General features: G+C 46.8%; 1 protein-coding gene across 1 annotated transcript in view; it reads left to right on the plus strand.

Moving 5' to 3' along the window:
* Nucleotides 1–23,345, plus strand: part of LOC144756162 (E3 ubiquitin-protein ligase TRIM39-like) — a 274,405-nt gene that overhangs the window by 205,232 nt on the left and 45,828 nt on the right. The window contains exon 7 of the mRNA XM_078645741.1: nt 15,091–15,649. Within this exon, the coding sequence (XP_078501867.1) occupies nt 15,091–15,629 (539 nt within the window). The 3' untranslated portion in view covers nt 15,630–15,649. The remainder of the gene's footprint in view (nt 1–15,090; nt 15,650–23,345) is intronic.

A 23,345-nucleotide genomic window follows, 5' to 3' on the forward strand; every position in this document is an offset into this window, starting at 1 on the left:
AGTCTCGCAAGTCCTCCAACTGGAGGGAGTTGAATGCGGTGGAGAGGGCGCTCCGCTTTTTCCATCTTCATCTGAGGGGTTGCCATGACCTGGTGAGATCTGACAACACCGTGTCTGTGGCCTACATCAATCACCAGAGGGGGACCCGCAGTTCTTCCCTGAATCTGGTGGCCTGCTCCATTTCGGACTGGGCGGAGAAGAATCTTCTGGCCCTATCTGCTCAGCACATTCGTGGTGTGGACAACGTGGTGGCGGATTCGTTTGTCCCTGTGCCTGGCTCCCCGGGCTTTTCGCTTGATTTGCCTGAGGTTTGGGACTCCGGGTCTGGACCTGTTCGCCTCCCGGTTCAATGCCCTGGTCCCTCTGTTCTGCTCCAGGTCTCCGGAGGTGGGCGCCTGGGGGGTGGATGCCTTGTCTCTCCGGTGGCCTCCCTGGCTTTTTTATGCCTTTCCTCCCTTTCCTCTGATTCCTGCTTTCTTGTTGAAGGTTCAGCGGGAAGGGGCTCAGGTGGTGGCTGTTCTTCCGCACTGGCCGAGGCCGTCCTGGTTTCCTCTGCTGCTGGGCCTAGCGGTGGGTCCTCCTTGGCTTCTACCCTGCTACCCCTCTCATCTGCGGTCCCCGTCCCCTCTTCTGGTTCCCCTCTCCTTGGCGGTCTGGAGGTTGAACGGTTGTCTCGTGGGGTCCGTTGTCTGCCCGACCACATCATTTCTGTGATGCAGGCCTCTCGTAGGCCGTCTACTTTGTCTTCCTACTTGAAGCACTGGTCCTCTTTCTCGGGGTGGTGTTCCTCTTCTGGTTTGTCTCCTACCTCTTGCCCTGTGTCTTCTGTCCTTCAATTTTTTCTGGATGGCTTTCAGAAGCGCTTTGCTGTGTCTATTTTGAGGGGCCAGTGGGCTGCTATCCGGGCCTTCCGGGACCCGTATTCTTTTCTTTCTTCGGATGGCCTGTTGGTTTCTCGTCTGTTTCAATATTTTTCTCTTTCTTCCCCTTCTGTTCGTTCTCTGGTGCCTCCTTGGGATCTCTCCTTGGTTTTGGGTGTTTTGCAGTCTTCCCCCTTTGAGCCTTTGGAGACTGTGGACCTTAAGTTTCTGTCCAACAAAGTGGCTTTTCTGTTGGCCATCACTTCTGTGAGGCGGTTGGGGGAGCTTACAGCCTTGCGTTCTTCCCCCCCACCCCCCCGTTTTTGTGTTTTCTGGATGGCGCTGTGGTGCTCTCTTTGGATCCTGGTTTTGTCCCCAAAGTCCGCTCCTGTTTCCATTCCTCTCAGGAGCTGGTTCTTCCTTCTTTGTGTCCTTCTCCTTCTTCTCCTTCTGAGTTGTTGCTTCATTCTTTGGACCTGAGGCGTGCCTTGTCCATTTATGTGGCTCGTTCTGGGGAGTTTCGCTCTTCTGACTCTCTCTTTGTCACCTTTGGTTTGGCTGGTAAGGGTAAGGCTGCTCATCACTCTTGCCTATCGTGGTGCTGGTTTGCCTTGTACGGCGGGGGTTCAGGCGCGTTCCACTCGGGGCATGTCTGCCTCCTGGGCTGCTTACCATGGTGTGTCTCTTGATGAGATTTGTCGTGCTGGGACTTGGGCCTCAGAGTCCACGTTTGTGAGGCACTACAGGTTGAATTGTGCCCTGTCTGACCGGACCAATTTTGGTCGTGGGGTGTTGCAAGCTGAAGGGGTTCCCCCTCCACTCTGAGTTCTGTTTGTGTATTAAACTTTTTCTCTTGCTGCACTCCTTTGTTTCTGGTCTGTGTTTTGCTGTGTTTGGGTTGCCAAAGGCCTGTTTGGGCGTTGCTTTGGTATGCTTCATGAGTGATGACTGGGTCGAGGACGAGGGACGTAGAGGCATTGCTATGATTACGTATGGTAATCCCCATTACTCTTAGTCCTACTCGTCCTCGACCCAGTCATACTTCCCGCCCTCCCTCCCTGTCCAGGCCTTTGTTGCTTGGTGTGTCAGGATGTGCTTCTGGTGGTTGGGTCTGATATAGCACCTGGCAGGAGGGGGGGTGGAGCCTAAAAAGCGTTTCCTGTTTTGTTTCCTGTCTGTGGAATACCTCATGAGTGATGACTGGGTCGAGGATGAGTAGGACTAAGAGTAATGGGGATTACCACACGTAATCATAGCATTACATCTGCAAGGGCTGGAGGTGATGTGGAGTTAGAAATGTGTAATGTTTTGTGCTCTGCGATTGTATGTCATGCTTGGTTGTGTAAATTGTTGATTTCTATTAGTGGCTTTTACCTCCTGATTTAGCACTGAGACGTAATATGGAACCTTCGGGCTTCTTCGCGTTTCTATTTATCCTATGTTATGTTTTTTCTATTTAAGGTGTTTCCTTCAATTGAGACATTGCACAGCAGGTGCATTAACCCACTCATCTAGGCCTAGTCTTTATCAAACTCGCACTGGGAGGTGCTACAAAAAATGAAAACACATTTTATGCCACTCTTTAGCAAGAATCCGTGAGTCAAATTTTACACTTTTAATATACTAAAAATAGAAAACAAACCCTCCGTATAAATTGCAATCTACAGAAGAGTACATGAACCTAATATCGTACATTTATCACAGCTCGTTTGTGATAAGGGACGGATGAATAGGTTGGTAAGTGTCAGGCTGATGTTAGCACACAGGAGTCTGCTCATTCCACCAACCCTGGCTCCTGTGCATTGACGGTCATTGAGCAGTGGTGCTGTTCAGCATACACCAGGCTCGGCATCCGCTCTGTCCATGGTTTGCTGTGTTAGGGATGTCAGATCTCCCTCCATGTCCCATGTCAGTAGGGCGCCCTGTCTGTAGTCCTGGATTTACCTTTAAAAACTAGGTGCATTGTGTGAGTTGTATGTTCATTTGCTTTCAGTGACACCACGTGACTAAAACACCTGACAGTAAAGTTTTGCAAAAGAGAAAAACTGGAAAGTGGTGCCTGCTTTAAAGGATCTGTTTGTCAGTCATATGAGGGGTCACTCGGGGTGGCCAGTTTTGAGACCACTGCTTCTCCTGACCCAGTAGTCATGCTCTGCTTCAGTGTTTCTAAATTAAACTATCTCAGAAACTAAACAATGGTCAGAAGATATTTCTATTGGAAATACTGATGTTTTGGAGGAATGAAGAAGTAGTGCATCAGGCACACATCTCTCACGTAAAATAATGACAACAAGAGGAGTGAAGCAGGGATGTGTGCTGGCCCCTCTTCTTTTTAATCTATTTGTAGCAGATCTGTCGGCGGCCCTAGATGACACTAACAGAACTCTCCGAAGGTGGGTGGCATGATTCTAAGCAATCTTTTATATGCCGATGACTTGGCTCTCTTTAGTTTAACCAGGGTAGGGTTACAAAGACTCCTCGACAAATTGTTTGATTATACGATCAACAACCAACTCGCGGTAAACCTAAAGAAAACGCAAGTAGTTACATTTGGCAAGAAACGATATACAGGGGGCGGTTGGTCATTCAATAATGTCAGTCTAGAAATTGGCCAGTACTATAAATACCTAGGCGTCCACCTGGACTCAAAATGTGGCTACAAAAAACAGCGTGGAGAGATCGGAGCTAAAGCAGTGACCCTAATGGTCTCACTAGGCAAACTTGCGAAAGATCTTTCCGGTCCAACCTTAGCTCCTCTCTTGGAGGTAATGAGAGCAAAGGTTGGCCCTACTTTATCCTACGGCATTGAGATTTTTTGTGGCAAAATGAACACAACCCTGAACCAACAGACAACTAAAATTTATAAAAGGGTGCTCCGGCTGCCAAATACCGCCTCCGCAGCACAGATAAGGTTGGAGATGGGGCTGATAAACTACTAGGCTTCAGCCACTGGGGCATACCTTAACCTGTGTCACAAGTTAAGACAAGCTGAGCCAGGCACTTTAGAATCCCTAGTCTGGCAAGAAATCAGCCAGATTAACCCAGGGGGTTTGTACAGACGTCTTTTTACAGACGCCATTAAGCAAATGTCAGCAAGCGATCTGTGGGCCCTGAACCCAGGCCAGATAGCTTTTAAAAAAGCTATAAAAAATGTGTGAGAATGACTTCCTGTCTCACTGATAAAGCACTTTTTCTGAAACGTAGCCATGCCTGGGCCATGATAAATTCTTACAGACACCCAGTCCCAGTCTGTTATCTGGCCAGCACATACTCTTTATACCTGAAACGCGGCTTTATTGCCATCAGAATGGGCGACTGGCGTTTCTTACAGGACTTACCATCATGGCGACGTACATCGGAATATCTCTCCTGTAGAGGGTGTGGGAAAACAGAGGAAACCATGTTGCATGTAAGTTGCCTCTGCCCAGCCCTTAATACAGAACGTAGGTCCGGACTAAAATTAGAATGGAACAGGTTGGGGGTTCGGACTTGCAGGCAAGCCATCATGGCAGCTGTAAACCCGGAAAATACAGTGCTAAATATAAAATTTACAAAATTTGTCCAGCAAGCATATTACACCTTTAACTTAAGGAGACCATGTTAAAGTGCTCAATTTTTTTCTCTAACCGAAATCAGTAATAACTGGCATTATTCTCAGTAAGGTTAAACATAATCTGGCGATACCCAATGCAAGCTGGTGCCATGTTTCAATTTTTGTGATTATAAAATATATTCTGAGACAAAATCCCTGTTTTTATAATGATTGTTAATGGATTGTGTTTTTATATCTATATTTGTGTTGTAATTTCTTAGAAGTTTTTAACCTAATATTTGGTCAGGCTGTGAATTTGTAAATTCTTTTAAAGATATGTTTTATATCTAAATAAAGATTATTATTATTAGTGCATCAGGGACTTGGCTATAAATGGTCAATTATTGGATGATTTCTTGCGGTCACTCTCTGTTTCTGCCATTTATTTTGGGGATTGGTGCCTGCTGAAGAGGGGTCTTTAGTGGGGAATGGGAATTATTACAGCTTGAGCTACAGAATTATGCAGAGAACTCCCTAAATCACATTGGCAATGTAAATTGATTCCCTGCCTCTTCATTTTGTACACCTTCTGTGCTTTCGAGAACAGGGGATTGCAGGATTCCCGCAAGTCAGAGACAAAATCAGTTCATTCTCCAAAGTGTTGAGGATATTTTTGTGATTAGGTGCACTAATACCCAAATATGGAACACACACCTAGCACAAGTGGGTCTGAGACCACCTGACTCATTTCACATGTTTACATAGACCGATCCTTCGTACACTTGTTGGTAGCAGGCCTCATACCACAGGGCTGTTCATGTCAGACACCAGGATCTCCAGCCTTGGCTTTAAACCAATAGCAGCTACTGAAAGTGATCAGGAACTTGCTTCTCCTGAGTCACAACTGAGTTTACAGCCCATAGGTTGCTTTGGGTGATTTAGTTGCCTTCAACTGTCCTCTCTAAGGGCTTTGATGACATTGATATATTGCATTACTCTGCCACACCACATTTAGTAATATATATGCGTCAGGAAATACTATCTGAATACTGCACTGGATCCGGGAAGCATCCACCATATACTGTAGTGGAGCCAATTTCTAAGCTCCCTGTGTCAGCACCAGGTGGATTTCTCACAGACCATGTGCCTCTATTGGGGTGACGTCGGTGGCTGACACCCCACATTGAAAATTGTACCCGCACTTCTGCAACCAGTGCTTAATTTGTAAAACATGAAGTGCCAGGGTCCTTCTCGGAAGGCCACTGAAGTATGCACCACCCATACCCTGCCAGTGCTGCCAGTGACTGTACCAACATAACACCTAACCATCGCACTCCTACAAGTGTGACAAATTAGACTATTTCAGGCCCCACACGGCTATAATAATGGCTTGAGAGGCTGGTAATATTAATTTCCCATGTATAATGACTTAATAAACATGGTTGTTGTGCTCATCTCAAAATTACAAACAGACAGTGCCACCATGTGGTGGACTGTAGCTAGAGCTGACAATTAAGTGCCAGTGCTGAGCACTGAAAACCACCGGCACAAATTGAGCACTGCGCTGCAACCCTGGCTCTCGGTCAGCCTCTCTATGAAGAAAACGTAAGTCAGTGCACAACCACACTCTCCACAGTCCACAACCCCCCATTCCGTACACAGCCACACACACACACTCTCTGTAGGCACCAGCTGGATGTTTCACCACCTCAATCCTTACACAGTGTAGCTCAATTTCTGCACCACCTCAATCCCTACACAGCAGAGTCCAATCTGCACCGCCTCAATCCCTACACAGCGTAGTTCAATTTCTGCACCGCCTCAATCCCTACAGAGTGTAGTTCAATTTCTGCACCACCTCTATCCCTACAGAGCTTAGTTCAATTTCTGCACCACCTCAATCCCTACACAGCAGAGTCCAGTATCTGCACCACCTCAATCCCTACAGAGCGTAGTTCAATTTCTGCATCGCCTCAATCCCTACACAGCAGAGTCCAATCTGCACCGCCTCAATCCCTACACAGTGTAGTTCAATGTCTGCACCGCCTCAATCCCTACAGAGCGTAGTTCAATTTCTGCACTGCCTCAATCCCTACAGAGCGTAGTTCAATTTCTGCACCACCTCAATCCCTACAGATCTTAGTTCAATTTCTGCACCGCCTCAATCCCTACACAGCAGAGTCCAGTATCTGCACCGCCTCAATCCCTATACAGCGTAGTTCAATTTCTGCACCGCCTCAATCCCTACAGAGCCTAGTTCAATTTCTGCACCGCCTCAATCCCTACACAGCATAGTTCAATTTCTGCACCGCCTCAATCCCTACACAGCGTAATTCAATTTCTGCACAGCCTCAATCCCTACAAAGCATAGTCCAGTCTTCACAGCCTCAGTTCATACACAGTATAATCAAGTCTCTAAACAGCCTCAATCCCTACACACAACATAGTCAGATATCTGCACAGCCTCTGGAAAAGAGGGTATAATGGGTGTAATGTTGGAATAGTAGTGTGAAATCGTGAGGGCTGGGACACTGAGGGGTTCCCATTCTTTTTTAACTCTTTACAAATAACTTTCATAGCGGATTATATTTAAATCAGTTACCTGTGCTGATTATATTGAGAACCTGTTTACTTACATGTTGTACAAGTTATTCTTGTGATATGAAACGTTTTCCAGCAATGCTAGAGCCCAGAACCGGCAGTCTAGAACCAGGCGCCAGGCAACAGAGATCCTGCCATTCGGACTGCTCTCCGGAGCTGGATTCTGTCATTTTATTTTTAAGTATTAGAGCTATTTATTTCTGGTAAAGAAGCCATCCGGAAAGTGCAAGGCTTGTCTGATTTATTGATAGAATGTTTATGGCTACAAGGCGCTTGTGAGCAGTGCTTAATTTGAGCGTGTGGTTTCCGGTGCTCAGCACCAGCACTTAATTGTCAACACCGGCGCTTGTGACAGTTTGCACATGCTGTCTGGCTATTTTTGAGATGACCACAACAGCAATCACTTATTAATTCAATGTACTATCACCTGCCACCCAAGCCACTGTAAGGCCTGGAATAATCTGATGTGTCACACTTGTAGGAGTGCGTTGGTTAGCAGTTGTGTTGCTCCAATCAATGGCAGCGCTGCCATGGGCAGTGTGTGGGGCAAGCTGCAGTGGCCTCCTGATGACATTCCTGGCACTTATTTTCGTTTACAAATTAAGCACTGGTTGTGAGCACCTGCCAGTGGGTGCTCCGTGGTTGGGCGAGTAGTAATTACTGCTGTGAGTGGTTGCAAACAACAATTCCAACTGGAGGGCAAAAAATTAGAAGTAGTATCTAACTACAATTACCTGGGGTTCTACTTCGATAACCGGCACCACCATCAGCAGCAAAAAGCCTACATTTCTCAGAGAGCAAACACCTTCTCATTCGCCTTCAGGTCCTGATCAAGAAAGCTCAAGGGGGTGGAGGAGCTACGCGGGCACCCTAAATGGCCGCGTGAGCACAGAGCTCTCCGGACCCCCGCCGCTCTTTGCTATTTATCCTGATGATATCCTGAATTCTTGAACGGAATATTGTAGAGGAACTTGGGCTGATCCCTTTACTCGCTTCAGAATTTGATTTGGACCCGGGGAACCGAAACTACGTCAATTCGAACTTTCCGGGCCCATCCTGCGGCGCACCGGGGACTTGGTGGCGTGTGAGGCCGGGACCGAGTTGAACAACAACGGCAGAGGGGTTACCCCCAGTTGCCTCATCCCAGTTTTCGGTTTCGTTTCCGCGCCTGGCATGGTCGGACTGCGAGAAGGCTCCGCTTGGCCAGGGACCTGTCCAGCCTCTTTGTAGCGTGAATGAGACTTTACCGCCTGCACGGATTGGGTCAGGTCGTGCCTCTGTCTCTGTCTTGGCCGCACAACTTCACATCGGTTGACTGTTGGTGCCCGGCCCGCGAGCGGCCATTTTCACCAGGTCTCGCGGGCCCCTTTGGGGCATTGCCTCCAACATGACCGCCAGGGGAGACGCGGAGAAACGGAAAACTAAGGCGCCCCTTCGGGCCGGTCCAGTCCAATGTTATGGACCGATCTACCCAGCCTAAAGGACCCCCTGGACTCATCGGCCATACCCTGGGGGACGCGAAGGAGGACTCTATCTCCCCTACGGACTTGTCCCTTCAGGACATCATGGGCGCCATTACCAACATGAAGGAGACCATCGGTCAGCAATATGAGGCTCTCGCTCATAAAATCGACACGGTCGCCATCGATGTCACCCTGATTAGAGCCGATCTGTCTAAGACCAACGAGAAGGTGAAGTCGTTGGACCTCAAGACCTCTAGCCTCACGACCGATGTGTCGGACCTTCAGACCGAACTTGGTGATCTTAAAGCGGCGAATGCTCTCTTGTCCCATCGGCTGGAGGATTTTGAAAGCAGGGCACGACGCAATAACATCCGCGTCATAGGTGTTCCGGAGAATCCTGAGGGTCATTCTGTTGATCTCCTGGTTGAAGACCTTGTACAGAACTATCTTGACCCTTCTGGACTGTCCAAGTTCTTTGCTGTGGAACGCGCCCACCGTGTCCCGGGTGGACAGCCTAAGCCGGGCGCACCGCCGCGGCCTATCGTTGCCAAACTTTTCCACTTCAGGGACCGTAATGCTATCCTGCAGGCATCGAGGGTGAGCGGCCCGGTGAAATTCGAGAATTCCACTGTGAACTTCTACCCGGACTTTACTCAGCTTGTCCGGAAACAGAGGATGGGCTTTCGTGGAGTTAAGAGACGTCTACGGGACTTAGGATTGAAGTACACCATGCTTTTCCCTACCAGACTTTGTGTGGAGTATGAGGAACGGACATTCTTCTTCGATTGGCCAGAGAATGTGAGTGACTGGTTGGATTCCCTGCCTGGCCGGAACGACCTGACTGAGCACCCCGGTGGCGCCAAGGGTGGTGAGCCTTTGCAGGAGTGATGTTTCGGCCCCTGGGTTCCGGACACTGTGCATTGCTCATTGGGTTCTATTGACTTTTATACTATGTTTTACTGATGTTCCCTTCTGAGTGGCGGGAGGGACGGGGCCCTTTTCCTCCTCCAGTGTCTTTTTGTAGAATGGGATTGTTTGGGCGACAGGCACACTGCATGTTGGGGTGGCTATTTAGTCTATTGCAGGGGTGCAGGGTGGGGGGAGTTGTAACGGGTGTTGGGGGGGGTATGAGTGTTTTTCTTTCTCAAGGCGACGTATTGTATTTTTCTCTTTCTCAAGTGTCCTGCTCTCGGTGGGGTGACTCCTGCATTACTTGTTGGGATGGGGGGTAGTGGGTTGAGGTTAATATCTTGGAATGTCAACGGTTTGGGGGATCGTATAAAACGAGGTGTTGTACTGCAGTACTTGCGGCGTTTGTCTCCTGATGTGGTACTTTTGCAGGATACGCATTTAGTGGGAAATATGTGTCATGCTATGAATAGGTGGGGCTACCGATTGGTTGCACACTCCGGGTTCACCACGGGCTCTAGAGGGGTGGGTATTTTGGTTCGGTCTTCTCTCCCCCTGGAGATTGACGACATAATCCTGGACGATAGGGGGCGCTACGCCGCACTCATGAGTAGGTGGGAGGGTAAGACTCTTTCATTGCTTTCTGTGTATGTTCCCCCGGGTCTCCAGACCTCTACGTTCTCTGATATTGGTCGTGTGCTGCTGGAGCTCCCTGATGGTCTTCTTCTGGTGGGTGGAGATTTTAATTCTGTGTTCTCCGGAACGATGGATCGTCACCCCCCCAGGGATTTTCTTCCTTCCCAGTCGTGGCTCAGTGGTTTCTTGGATACCTTTGGACTGGTTGACGGCTGGAGGCTGATGCATCCGACACAGAGTCAATACACCTTTCACTCCGGGGCTCATGGAAGTCTCTCTAGACTTGATTATTTCCTCATCCCCGCTGTCCAGTCCTCCTCGATTAGGGAAATCAGACACCTGCCCCGGGGCATCTCGGATCACTCGCCACTTTGGCTCTGTATCGCCCCAGTGAACGCTGCGGGGCGGGTCGCCCCTATTAACCCCTGGTATTTGCATAATCCTGTGACCCACACCCACTTGATCAAATCCCTAGACCACTACTTCCTGGAGAACGAGGGGTCTGTTTCCTCCTCGGTGTCCCGTTGGGAGGCTTTCAAGACTGTCATCCGTGGGCAGGCCCTATCCTTAATCGCTGAGACTAAGTAGGCCAGGAATTGGGAGGTGGCGAGTCTGGAGGCCGAAATATCAGACCTGGAGGCCGATCTAGTATCGGGTGTTACCCCTGACAAGCTTCATGCCCTTGGTTTGAAGCAGTTTGATTATAAATCCCTTGTTACGGATGCTGCCAAGGCGTTATACAGGGAACAGCAGGGTAGACTGTACGATGTTGGGGATAAGGCGGGTAAATTGATTGCATGGCTGGACAAGAGGGAGAGGGCGAGTCGTGTGGTCCCTGTCATTCAGACTTCGGATGGTGAGAGTGTGACTGACCCGATTGAAATTGTGGAATGCTTTGCTGATTATTTTAGTGCTGTCTACTCCCCGGTGTCTGAAAGGGATGAGACCGATTCCCATTTCTTGCTACGCGACATTGCGCTTCCCTGCCTTTCCGAGGAGGATCGGGTGTGTATGGATGCCCCGTTGTCTGCAGACGAGATTGCGACTGCGATTCGATCTCTCCGTTCGGGTAAGGCTATGGGCCCGAACGGCTTGCCTATTGAGCTGTACAAACTGCGCCCGGATAAAGTTGCGCCATATCTTCGCGATCTGTTCAGGGAATCGCGTGACCTCGGCACCCTCCCCTGTGACCAGCGTTTGGCAACAATCGTGGTGATTCCCAAGGAGGGCAAGCCTCGGGACCGCTGCGCATCGTATAGGCCCATCTCCCTATTGAACGCTGAACCTAAGGTTCTTGCCAAGGTTCTTGCCAATCGTTTGCTCACGGTGATCCAAGACTTGATCCATCCGGATTAATCCGGTTTTATCCCGCATCGTAACACTGCTCTTAACCTGCGGCGCTTGCATGGTGTTCTCGCGAGGGCGGGGTCTCTGTTTGAGTCGGACATTTTGGCCTCGCTGGACGCCTCGATGGCCTTTGATACGATGGAGAGGCCTTATCTCTGGGCCGCCCTCGCGAAATTCGGTTTTAGTTCAGAATTTGTCGGGTGGGTGAAACGGTTATATAAGGATCCTCTGGCCCAGGTGGTGGTTAACGGTCGAGTGTCCAAATCCTTCACCCTTGGGAGGGGTACCAGACAGGGGTGCCCGCTGTCCCCCCTGCTCTTTGCCCTTGCACTGGAGCCGCTCGCTGCCTGGCTTCGATGGGAACCGTCGATAAAGGGCATTCAGTGGGCCCCCGATTTAGAGGACCGCGTCTCGTTGTATGCCGACGATATTCTTTTGTACCTTACCTCCCCTTGTAAATCCCTTAATGTCCTATTTGATGATCTCACCTCATTCGGCAAGAATTCTGGCCTGGATATTAATTGGTCTAAGTCCTGTGTGTATGTTATCTCGGGCGGTCTTCCTCCATTGCCAAGTAGATTCCCCATTCAAATTTCCCACTCCGGCTTTAAATACTTGGGGATTTTTATATCATTGGATCCGGCTGCCCGCTTTGAGCACAATCTCCTTCCTCCTCTCCGCATGTTGAAACTAGACGTGATTCGGTGGCGTAGATTGCCGTTGTCACCGCTCGGCCGGGCCGCACTCTTTAAAATGATGTCTCTGCCCCGGTTTTTATACGCACTCCAGAACTCGTTTGACATCATTCCGGCAAGCTACTTTCGGGAGGTAGAAAGTCTGCAGAGGCGGCTCGTCTGGGACGGACGTTCGCGAATCGCCCTCGTGAAACTCACCCTCCCCTGGTATGACGGGGGCATGGCGCTCCCGGATATCAGGCGGTATTATTGGGCCTCCCAGTTGTCCGCAATCAATCACGCTATGTATTCACCCAGCCCGAATCCGGCCTTTGTTATGGACAAGTTCCAGCTGCCGGGCGGAGACTATGACAGAGCGCTCTATTCCCGGTTGGCCGCGAAGAATCTGACAGGACCCACCAAGATTGCGGTGAATGTGTGGAAGGCCGCCAATGCGGCCGTCGGATGGAGTGATCGATTGACACTTGCGACCCCTCTGTATGCTTCTGAAAGATTGGGATGTCTCTGGACGACGAAAGGGTTCGAGAGGTGGGATATGATTGGTATAAGTAAAGTGCGTGACCTTTGGTCGAAAGGGGCGGTCAAAACCTTTGAGGTACTTCAGCGTGAATATGAGTTGAGTGAAAGAGAGTTTTTTAGGTATGCACAGGTCCGCCACGCCTTGACATCAGTCTTCGCTGCCAACACTACTGTTCCCGACTCCTCCGCGCTCGAGGATCGTATACTTGATGGTCATCTGCCCGATAGCACGATCTCCTTGATATACAAGAAGTTAATCAACAGTCGGGCGGACCTCCTTGTGCGCCTCAGGGAGTCATGGACCGAGATGGGTTGGAATTGGACGACGAAGATTGGCAGTCAGCATTGTCTTCCCCGAAGGAGGTCGCCATTCCCGCCCGTCTCCGTCTCGTCCAGCTTAAAATTCTACACCGGGTGTATGTTACTGGTCCTCGTTTGGTAGCTATGGGCTTCTCTTCGGATGGGTTATGCAAGCGTGGGTGTGGTTCGAGTGCTACCTTCCTCCATATTATCTGGGAATGCCGGGAGGTGGCTGAGTATTGGACGCGAATACAAGCTGTAATGGAGAGTGTCACCGGAGTCGCTTTGCTGCCAGAGGCTCGGAGATGTTTGTTGAATGTGTGGGAACCAAATGATTACAACGTTGCTCAGGCCCGGTGGGCGGCCCTTGGGAACATGATCGCAAAGCGGGATATTGCACAGCTGTGGGGTTCCCAACGGCCCCCCACCGTGTCAGTATGGAAGGAGAATATGGACTGGTGTATGTTTAGAGAGAAGACGGTGTACTCGGCTAGGGGTAAACCTAGGGGGTGGACCAAAGTGTGGGGTCAATGGAACGCATATCGAGGGAACATCTGCACCCCCCCCCCCCCCTTGAAGAAGCCCGGGATACTTCCCTATCCCCCTGATCCGACATTCCTGGATGACTCTGCTATTTTTCCTGATTTGTGACTTCCCCACGATGTCTCCCCCACCCTAACTATTTACATTATTTACTTGATATTTCTCCTGTATTGATGGTCCCCACCCTGGTTGGAGCACGACTTTGTCAATCATACTTCCGCCTTGAGAATTGTTTTGTTTTGTTTCTCTTTTGTTTTTCGTTCTTCCAAAAAAAGAAAAATGGCTGTATCCTGACTACGTTCTGTGTGCACCGAGCTGGATCCTGTATTTTGCCTGACCTCTTGGTAACTGACCTCTGTTTCCTGATTTGCATATGCTATTTTACATGCTTTAGCGGCCGGCCCGAATGGTTGTAGGCCCATACTTGTACCCATATTTGCACTTTACAATAAAGGTTTTTAAAAAAAAAAAAAAAGCTCAAGGGGCCATCATTCAAACCTCTACTGGCAACAATAAAAGCCAAAGCGCTACCTACGCTATCATACGGCAGCACAGCTCTCCATGGGAAAGACGCTGACCTACTAAACAAAGTACAAGTGGCAATCTACAAAAGAGTCTTTCAAATCCATCAGGGAGCTTCACCAGCGCAGACCAGACTAGAATTTGGGATAACAAACGAAATGCTAGGAAAAAAGTATGCAACCATCAATCAATGGTATAGCTTAAAACAAAACATAGCAGTCTTGGAACTGAATAAGGCTCTGTGGGACAAAATCGAGGAAGACTCAAAGTTCCCGTACAACCAATACCTAAAAAAGGCTCTAACAGACACTTGCACAAGAGAACTCTGGGAAAGTAATCTGCCCTACCTGGCCTTTAAGCAAGCTATAAATAAATCAGCAAAGCTCCACTCGTTGCTAGCAGACAAAACCACCTTTTGCATGAGAAAACATGCATGGATTGTAATATCCAATTACAGATCACTTACCCCAGGACCATACTTAACTATCACGTTCTCTGCCCACAGAAAACTACGATTAATGGCCCTGCGTCTGGGCAAATTTCCATCCACCATGGACCAGCCAATTTGGGTCCATGATGGGCCTAAAGACTGAAGACTATGTGGGAGCAGTAAAGAGGACCTTGTCCACCATGTCTGTATTTGTCTGAATTTATCTCAAGCACGAGTCACTTTCCTAAAGAAAGCCATGAACACTAGAGGCATAAGAACATGCAGATCGGCAATTAAGGCGACCTTGGACCCAACTGACACTCCATTGAATTGCCAACTAATAAAGTTCCTCTCAGCTCATGCACAAGAACTAAAAAGTAACCCTGTGCCCTGCTCGCAACAAGCAAATAAGCCGGCCAACTCAGAAGCAGACCGTACTCCTGAACACAACGCCGAATAATATCAGAACATTGAGAGGAACACTTTTCAGGGATTCATTAATGCTCCAGACTTACTAAACTGCAAACTATGCACGTTAAAAATGTCTTCCTTTTTTTTTTAAAGTAAGTATAGTAGAAAGAAAAGGTTTTTACGATTTTTAGGATAACAACTTCTTTTAATTGCAGCAGTCGGTTTTAGTAAATGTATTGTTCTGGTTTTAATTAACTGAAACATGAAAGTTTTTGACAAAGTGGTTGCTGAGCGCTGACCTCTGCTTCTCCCTGTTTCACAGCTGCGGTGACCCTGGATCCGGACACTGCTCATCCGAGGCTCGTCCTGTCCGAGGACGGAAGGAGCGTGAGGCGCGGCGACAAAGCACAGGATCTGCCCGACACGCCCCAGAGATTCACTAAATACCTCGTGGTCCTGGGGAGAGAGAGGCTGAGCTCAGGGAGGCATTACTGGGAGGTGGAGGTGGGGGACAAGACGGACTGGGAGCTGGGGGTGTGTGACGAGGCGGTAACCAGGAAGGATAAGATCCCACCATCTTCTGAGGTCTGGGCTGTGGGGCTCAGTGATGGTGAATACCTAGCTGGCACCTCCTCTCCCAACCTCCTGACACCCCGTGTGTCCCCCAGGGCTGTGGGTCTCTTTCTGGACTATGAGGCGGGCAGGATCTCGTGGTACAACGTGGATGACCGGTCTCTGCTCTTCACCTTCTCCGGGGCCTCCTTCCCCCCCACCCTGCGGCCCTTCTTCGGTCCAGGACCCAACGATGGCGGGAAGAATCCGGGGGCGCTGCGGATCCTGCCGGTGACAGGACGGGAGTGAATAGACTGTCTGCAGCGCAGGTGAGAGCGCTCTGCAACCATCGAAAGCAGCTGTGTATAATGTAACTTACGGTCTCTAACTTCAGGGAAGGTTACTGCGTGTACTGTCATTACAGGTGAGTAGTAATATCACAAATGGGTGGGGTGCTGCAGCCACATCTGTCCGCTAGGAAATTAGGTTCAAGTCCTGGCGTCCGCTCAACATCCTGTAATTCTAGGAAAATAACTTAATCTGCACGTGTTAAAAAAGAAATCTGACCGTGTGTAATGTAACTGGTGCTCATTCATGTTTGCGCTATATAGAATTGCAAACACAAACTCAGTTTGTGCCCTGCAGGGAGCAGCTGAGGAAGAAAAAAACACACATGCTCCTACTTCTGGAACACAGAGACTGAGCTCTGGTGCCCAAGGGCCTTCTTCTCTCATAAACACTGAGGGAAGGATTGAGTCAGTCTTGAAATCTGCCTCGCCGCATGACACAAAATGATTGGCTGTGACTTAATGTTACTTATTTAGGAAGAAGTGAAGAGCGAGCAAACGGCTAGGGCGCTCGACCTCGGACCTGGGGATCTGGGTTCGAGTCTCGGTAACGACGCCAAAAACCGCCTGTGATTCTGGGCAAATCACTTAATCTCCCCGTGCCTAAAAAATGAAAGTGTATCCTCATGTAACGTAACTGGAAAATATGTAAAGCGCTCTGATACCTGATTCAGTTCGGGTCTAGTTCGCGCTATATAAAACTCTGCAAAAAAAAAAAAAAAACAAGAACTCAGCTGTAAAACGTCTTGTTTAACATTGCTGGGAAGTCTTGGGTTATATTCAGAACCTACCAGCAAATTGCATTATGACACATGCAGTTTCCTTTTACATGCTCAAAGAAAAGAGCACACAAAGTGATATTGGGTAATACATCAGCATTGGCTGAAGGTGTCACATATGACATGGCAGAAATTATCAAAGGAAAAAGGGGGACACTTGTAACACTTTTAAAACCGTTGGTTTCAGGAAAAGTGATTGGAAACCCTCAAAGAAATCAATGTAAATTGGGGAGTGCGGTGTATGTGTTTCATCCGCCCCACATTGAAGTCATGGCAGTTATCATTGGGTCTTCCAAAAAGTGATCGGTGCCGACCTCAACCAGAGGTACCTCCAGTTGCAAAGTGCAGTATCAGAGATGGAGGATTTATTCCCACAAAAAGGTGTACAAAGCAAACTTTACAAAAAAGGAAAAAATCTTTAAAAGGAGGAAAAAACACCCAAAAGGTTTAATAGGGGGTGAGCTCCCTCAGATTTAAAAAATATTCATACTGAAAAAGATCGAGTTACTAGATCTATTGGTATTGGTAAATAGTCGACATGTTTCAGCTCCTTTGGCCCTAAGGGTCTATGAAGCTTTCGTCAGGACTAACAAAACGTGTACTGATACTCACACGATTTGTGCGGTATTCTTCAATTGGTCATTCTTTACCAATCGTGATGCTAGGATCAGCGGTCATTATTTTTCTGAAAGAGAGTGATAAATAGACATACAACAAATCGCAGTAGTCAATACAGTTTAGTTGTGCTGCAGGGATAATTTTGTCTGCATCATCTGTTTTTTGTGGGACAATTGTTTTTTCAACATTTAGTCATTAACATTTTTATAAATAAGCTTTTGTGCATTTAGTTGGATTAAGAAACTGTGTGAAAACGACATCTAGGACAATGGCAGTAACACAACACAGGGCGTTTAGGAGACAGGGCCCTCTGTGTCATGTTCGGTCTTTTTATCAAAATCACATTCGAAAAATGTGTCATGTTTGTTCTGTATCTCGCTGTAACGAAGAGGCAACATTTAAAAAAGCGAGAGAGGTCTCAATACACAGCGCTACGAGCATATAGAGAAGCGGCGTTTGTTTTGTATCTACCACCGAACGGTATTTAAAAACACTTGCATGGTACTAATGTGGTTGTTTTGCTTAATGCATGAGTATAGGGTTAAATGCCCAGGGTCCCGGTTGTATTTGCAAAGCATATCGGTTTGAGAAAATTAGTTTAAGGAAACGGGCTGTGTTAAGCTCATTCAGCTACGTTGTTCCCAGTGTCAAAAGAGGACAAATAAAGAGGATCCTACCTGTATTCTGTGAACGTTTATCTCCAACGGGGTTTCAGCTATTTAAAGCGCAGTGCTGGGTGGAGAAGGAGACCAAATAAATGTACATGTCGGCTCGCACATCTTACCGGGGAAAGTTTGCAATGTGAAGACTCCATTACCCGCGGCGAGGCTGTTCCTCAGACTGGTGCTGACTCTGCCCCCGGATGTCAATGGAGTGTCAGGGGCTCCGTTTATTTAAAGGTACAAGCCTTGTTTGCGGTCCAGTTCTTAAAGGAACCGTAGTGTAGAAAAGAATTTCATTTACAATTTTGAGTTTACATTTTCATGATTGGGTTGCTTTTTTGTAAATTTTCATGATTGGGTTGCTTTTTTGTAAAAAAGATCAGAGAAAGGGATTTAGGATATAAACTCCCTGAAATGCTGGTTGTTAAAATAGTGAATATTGCAAAGTATGGTATTGGTACCACAAAACACAGAGATTCACGACAGGTGCTGGTATTTCATTTTTTGGCAAACTGGTGCCACGGGACGGAATCGTTAAGACCATGTTCATAAGTGGCAAGTCGGTCCACCCACCTTTGTTCCTTTTCATGTAAAGTTTTTTCTGGGTTGCGTGACTTGTCTATGAGCATTTCAATTACTGTCCATTGCAGTTCATCACAGGTGTGGTTCTGTTCTATGAAATGCGAGCATAGTTTTGTTGTGTTCTTTTTTAGTCTGATGTTACTCCTATGCTCCCCAATTCTGGTTTTTACTTTGCGGCAGGTCATCCCTATGTATTTCTTGTTACAGGGACAGGTGACCATGTAAATGACGTGGGAGGAATTGCAATTCGTAAATTGCCTCTGTGTCCAAACCAGTGTTTCTGATAATTGCAATGTTTTTGTGGCTGTGGTTGTTTTGCACGAGACACATGTGCCGCAGGGGTAATGTCCCGTGAGGGGTGTCATCCTCGCATCTCTCATTATAGGTAGCATAGGTTTGTAGGTCGGCCGTGTATGCACCAAAACATCTTTTAAATTCTTGGTTCTTCTGTTGGCAAATCTGGGTTTTGGCCAGTCAAATCTGCCAGTGTTTAGAATGTGCCAGTTTTTTCTCACCATTTTTTGTACCTCATAGGTGGAGGGGCTGAAGGTAGTGACACATGTGGTTAGGTCTTGAATTGGTTCCTTTTGGTGAATTTGCAAAAGGCAGTCTCTGGGCTGGTTGCTGGCTCTTTTTTTACACCTTCAAATAGTTTGTTCACTGTAATCTCTATCCTTTAGTTTTGCACTAAGTTCTTGCGCTTGGATTTTATAGTCTTCATTTTTTGTGCAATTCCTCTTTAGCCTTAAAAATTGACTATAAGGGAGATTATCCCTCAACGGCTTTGGATGGTAGCTTTTGTATGATAATAAGCTATTCTTAGCTGTTGGTTTAGTGAAAGTCTTGGTATGTAAGGTGTTATTTTCCGTGAAGATTGTAAGGTCCAAAAAATCCAGTTTGCTCTTATTGGACGTATGCGTAAATTTGAGCCAGGAGTCTAGTTCATTAAGCCAGACTGTGAATTGTTCTAGGTCTTGATCTATGCTCCAAATCAGCAGGATAGCATCAATATATCTCTTCCAGTATAAAATACTGGAAGAGAAGGGATTTGATTCGTGTAATACGAATTTGTTCTCAAACTGACTCACGTACAACCCAGCCACCGAAGGAGCAAAGGCACTGCCCATCAGACACCAACGCCCCAGAAGGGGGAACCGGTGGCAACGACCATATTATCCAGGTTATAATTTACCATATTACCAACCATTTGTCCCTCAATATGGAGGCTGGATGGACCCATTTAGTCAAGGGATGCAACAGATGCCTCAAATGCCGGACCACCAAATGGTTGGACCGCAAAACCAAGGGCAACAAGAACAGGCTTTTTTATCCAGAGGCCGCAACCAATCCCGAGGAAAAAGAAAGCCCGTGACCTGGCAAGATCAACAGAGGAATGTGCAGACCCGGAGCATGGCAGCAGCACAACCGTCAACCAGCAAGACAAATCACTGATTATTAATCTCTCAGACACTGAACTAACAGAAGATCAAATGAGAGTCCTGAACAAAGGCCTGGGCTTTGTCCCGACCCCCCAAATGGATAACTTCAATTTGAAATGAGAATTGGCTGAATTCTGCAGAGTTCTGAGACTAAAAGCGTATTTCTCGAACAGCACTTCAACACCACAGGAAGGGGATACAAACCTTCGGAACAAATCTTCTTTCAATCCCCCACCTTTTAGTGTTCCACCTGAATTGCAAACTTTTGAACAAGCACTCCTGAAAGGGGTGGATAAGATGACGCCAAAAAAACCCTTCCAAAACCTGACAAAAAAGGAACGTCTGGCAATAGAGGCACTAAAAACTAATGTAGCAATTGTGATAAAACCAGCCGATAAGGGTGGAGGCACGGTTATCCTAAGCAAGCCGGGCTACAACCAACAATGCCTTGCCCTTCTGTCAGACACGAGATTTTACAGAAGGATTATAGAGGACCCTACATTGAGACTCCAAAATACCATATCAATGATGGTTTTTGAGGCTGAAACAAAAATGTGGATATCGAAAAAAGAAGCGGAATTCCTAGTTGTTAGGGAACCAAAAACTCCCTACTTCTATTCGCTCCCAAAAACCCACAAAAACAGGTCGCCACCCCCAGGACGACCTATAGTTTCAGGAATAGGGTCAGTATTAGAACCCTTATCAAAATTCGCTGATGAATTCCTCAAACCGCTGGTACAGAAAACTCCAACATATCTAAAGGACACTCGAGACCTACTGATACAAATCTGAGAAAAACAGTTTGACCCAGAAACAATGTTACTGGTGGGTCTAGATGTTGAATCCCTGTTCACAAGTTTGCATCAAGACGAAACGATGCAGATGCTTGAAGACGTCCTCTACATGGAAAACTGGCAATACAATACACCAAGGCACTTCGTCCTTGAATGTTGTAAACTGGCCCTAAAAGAGAATTTTTTTGCCTACGAAGACAAGCTCTATTTGCAAACCCATGGCACCTCGATAGGCAGTGCCTTTGCTCCTTCGGTGGCTGGGTTGTACGTGAGTCAGTTGGAAAACAAATTCGTATTACACGAATCAAATCCCTTCTCTTCCAGTATTTTATACTGGAAGAGATATATTGATGATATCCTGCTGATTTGGAGCATAGATCAAGACCTAGAACAATTCACAGTCTGGCTTAATGAACTAGACCCCTGGCTCAAATTTACGCATACGTCCAATAACAGCAAACTGGATTTTTTGGACCTTACAATCTTCACGGAAAATAACACCTTACATACCAAGACTTTCACTAAACCAACAGCTAAGAATAGCTTATTATCATACAAAAGCTACCATCCAAAGCCGTTGAGGGATAATCTCCCTTATAGTCAATTTTTAAGGCTAAAGAGGAATTACACAAAAAATGAAGACTATAAAATCCAAGCGCAAGAACTTAGTGCAAAACTAAAGGATAGAGATTACATTGAACAAACTATTCGAAGGTGTAAAAAAAGAGCCAGCAACCAGCCCAGAGACTGCCTTTTGCAAATTCACCAAAAGGAACCAATTCAAGACCTAACCACATGTGTCACTACCTTCAGCCCCTCCACCTATGAGGTACAAAAAATGGTGAGAAAAAACTGGCACATTCTAAACACTGGCAGATTTGACTGGCCAAAACCCAGATTTGCCAACAGAAGAACCAAGAATTTAAAAGATGTTTTGGTGCATACACGGCCGACCTACAAACCTATGCTACCTATAATGAGAGATGCGAGGATGACACCCCTCACGGGACATTACCCCTGCGGCACATGTGTCTTGTGCAAAACAACCACAGCCACAAAAACATTGCAATTATCAGAAACACTGGTTTGTACACAGAGGCAATTTACGAATTGCAATTCCTCCCACGTCATTTACATGGTCACCTGTCCCTGTAACAAGAAATACATAGGGATGACCTGCCGCAAAGTAAAAACCAGAATTGGGGAGCATAGGAGTAACATCAGACTAAAAAAGAACACAACAAAACTATGCTCGCATTTCATAGAACCGAACCACACCTGTGATGAACTGCAATGGACAGTAATTGAAATGCTCATAGACAAGTCACGCAACCCAGAAAAAACTTTACATGAAAAGGAACAAAGGTGGGTGGACCGACTTGCCACTTATGAACATGGTCCTAACGATTCCGTCCCGTGGCACCAGTTTGCCAAAAAATGAAATACCAGCAACTGTCGTGAATCTCTGTGTTTTGTGGTACCAATACCATACTTTGCAATATTCACTATTTTAACAACCAGCATTTCAGGGAGTTTATATCCTAAATCCCTTTCTCTGATCTTTTTTACAAAAAAGCAACCCAATCATGAAAATTTACAAAAAAGCAACCCAATCATGAAAATGTAAACTCAAAATTGTAAATGAAATTCTTTTCTACACTACGGTTCCTTTAAGAACTGGACCGCAAACAAGGCTTGTACCTTTAAATAAACGGAGCCCCTGACACTCCATTGACATCCGGGGGCAGAGTCAGCACCACTCTGAGGAACAGCCTCGCCGCGGGTAATGGAGTCTTCACATTGCAAACTTTCCCCGGTAAGATGCGCGAGCCGACATGTACATTTATTTGGTCTCCTTCTCCACCCAGCACTGCGCTTTAAATAGCTGAAACCCCGTTGGAGATAAACGTTCACAGAATACAGGTAGGATCCTCTTTATTTGTCCTCTTTTGACACTGGGAACAACGTAGCTGAATGAGCTTAACACAGCCCGTTTCCTTAAACTAATTTTCTCAAACCGATATGCTTTGCAAATACAACCGGGACCCTGGGCATTTAACCCTATACTCATGCATTAAGCAAAACAACCACATTAGTACCATGCAAGTGCTTTTAAAATACCGTTCGGTGGTAGATACAAAACAACCGCCGCTTCTCTATATGCTCGTAGCGCTGTGTATTGAGACCTCTCTCGCTTTTTTAAATGTTGCCTCTTCGTTACAGCGAGATACAGAACAAACATGACACATTTTTCGAATGTGATTTTGATAAAAAGACCGAACATGACACAGAGGGCCCTGTCTCCTAAACGCCCTGTGTTGTGTTACTGCCATTGTCCTAGATGTCGTTTTCACACAGTTTCTTAATCCAACTAAATGCACAAAAGCTTATTTATAAAAATGTTAATGACTAAATGTTGAAAAAACAATTGTCCCACAAAAAACAGATGATGCAGACAAAATTATCCCTGCAGCACAACTAAACTGTATTGACTACTGCGATTTGTTGTATGTCTATTTATCACTCTCTTTCAGAAAAATAATGACCGCTGATCCTAGCATCACGATTGGTAAAGAATGACCAATTGAAATCGTGTGAGTATCAGTACACGTTTTGTTAGTCTAGACGAAAGCTTCATAGACCCTTAGGGCCAAAGGAGCTGAAACATGTCGACAATTTACCAATACCAATAGATCTAGTAACTCGATCTTTTTCAGTATGAATATTTTTTAAATCTGAGGGAGCTCACACCCTATTAAACTTTTTGGGTGTTTTTTCCTCCTTTTAAAGATTTTTTCCTTTTT

The sequence above is a fragment of the Lissotriton helveticus genome, chromosome 5_1 (genome assembly GCF_964261635.1).
Source record: "Lissotriton helveticus chromosome 5_1, aLisHel1.1, whole genome shotgun sequence".
Lineage (NCBI taxonomy): Eukaryota > Metazoa > Chordata > Amphibia > Caudata > Salamandridae > Lissotriton > Lissotriton helveticus.